The following is a 989-nucleotide window of genomic DNA, read 5'->3' as shown; positions in this document are numbered from 1 at the left end:
GCATCACCTTGGCTGCCAAACATGATCATGATGTCTGCCTCGCCACTGTATATCTGGGTGAAGGTGAGGGGGGTCACATCGCTCCACACTTTGAACGCCCGCTTGAAGGCGTCATCAATGATGGCACGGTCCAGGTCCGGGGAGTAGTTCATCACCCTGCCGGGGGCAGGCAGAAGGTCAGAGCTGCTGGGTCCCAGCTCCTGATGCGGGAGTGACCCCGCTCCAGGTGCACGCTGGGGATGTGCCCCCACCCCAGGAGGAAATATCAGCGCTGGCATGGCTGGGCAGAGCAGCCGGCCACCACCCTGAGGCTGGGGCCCAGATGCTCTCCGGTCCCTGCCACTGTGCTGGCTCGGCTCTGGCTGTGCCAAGACCCAGCTGTGCCAGTAGCACCGAGGCTGAGCTGGTGGGCTGGGCTGAGTCTGCTGCCCTGCCTGGGCCCTCGCACCCATCTCCATCCCCCGGGGACCGTCACCCGGTAGGCACAAGGCTCTGTTCCCTCAGGCAGACTCACCGATATGTCAGGTCCATGTGGTCCCACTTGAGGTCCCCCTCGAAGGTGAGGAAGGTTCCCACATCGGGGACACCACAGCGGGGGGCTCGCATGGCCTCCAGCGTGCCGGCATCCAGCTCCCCTGTCTCCTCCAGGCCCAGCTGCTTCTGCATCCTGCGCAGCGCCTTGCCCAGGGACGTGTGCTTGCTGCCCATCTTTGCCTCCGCCTCGGTGGCATAGCCGAACCGCAGCAGGTAGCTCTGGGGGGAAAGGCAGCCAGAGGGGCTGAGCAAGGTGGCAGGCAGCTCGGGCAGTCCGAGACACCGCAGACCGCTGGTGCCCAACCCCAGCCCGGGCACCTCCCGAGGTGCGGGGAGACAGGCAGCTCCCAAACTCAGCCTGCAGCCCCACACTGCCGCCCCAGGAGCCCATCAGGGTCCTGGGTGCCAGGAGGGTGCCGTGGGGTCGCATCCCCCTCACCTCCGCCAGCTCCAGG

General features: G+C 66.4%; 1 protein-coding gene across 1 annotated transcript in view; it reads right to left on the bottom strand.

Moving 5' to 3' along the window:
• LOC103772807 (matrix metalloproteinase-9-like) overlaps nt 1–753 on the bottom strand; it is a gene marked incomplete at both ends in the record, with an annotated part of 1,106 nt that extends 353 nt beyond the window's left edge. Inside the window, 2 exons of the mRNA XM_008940150.1 lie at nt 8–156; nt 515–753. Coding sequence (XP_008938398.1) covers nt 8–156; nt 515–753 — 388 coding nt within the window. The remainder of the gene's footprint in view (nt 1–7; nt 157–514) is intronic.
• Nucleotides 754–989: the final 236 nt, after the last annotated feature.

Source organism: Merops nubicus, unplaced genomic scaffold, assembly GCF_000691845.1.
Source record: "Merops nubicus isolate BGI_N331 unplaced genomic scaffold, ASM69184v1 scaffold26855, whole genome shotgun sequence".
Taxonomy (NCBI): Eukaryota; Metazoa; Chordata; class Aves; order Coraciiformes; family Meropidae; genus Merops; species Merops nubicus.
Note: the sequence above shows the minus strand (reverse complement) of the source record. Positions and strands in the feature narration are given on the sequence as shown.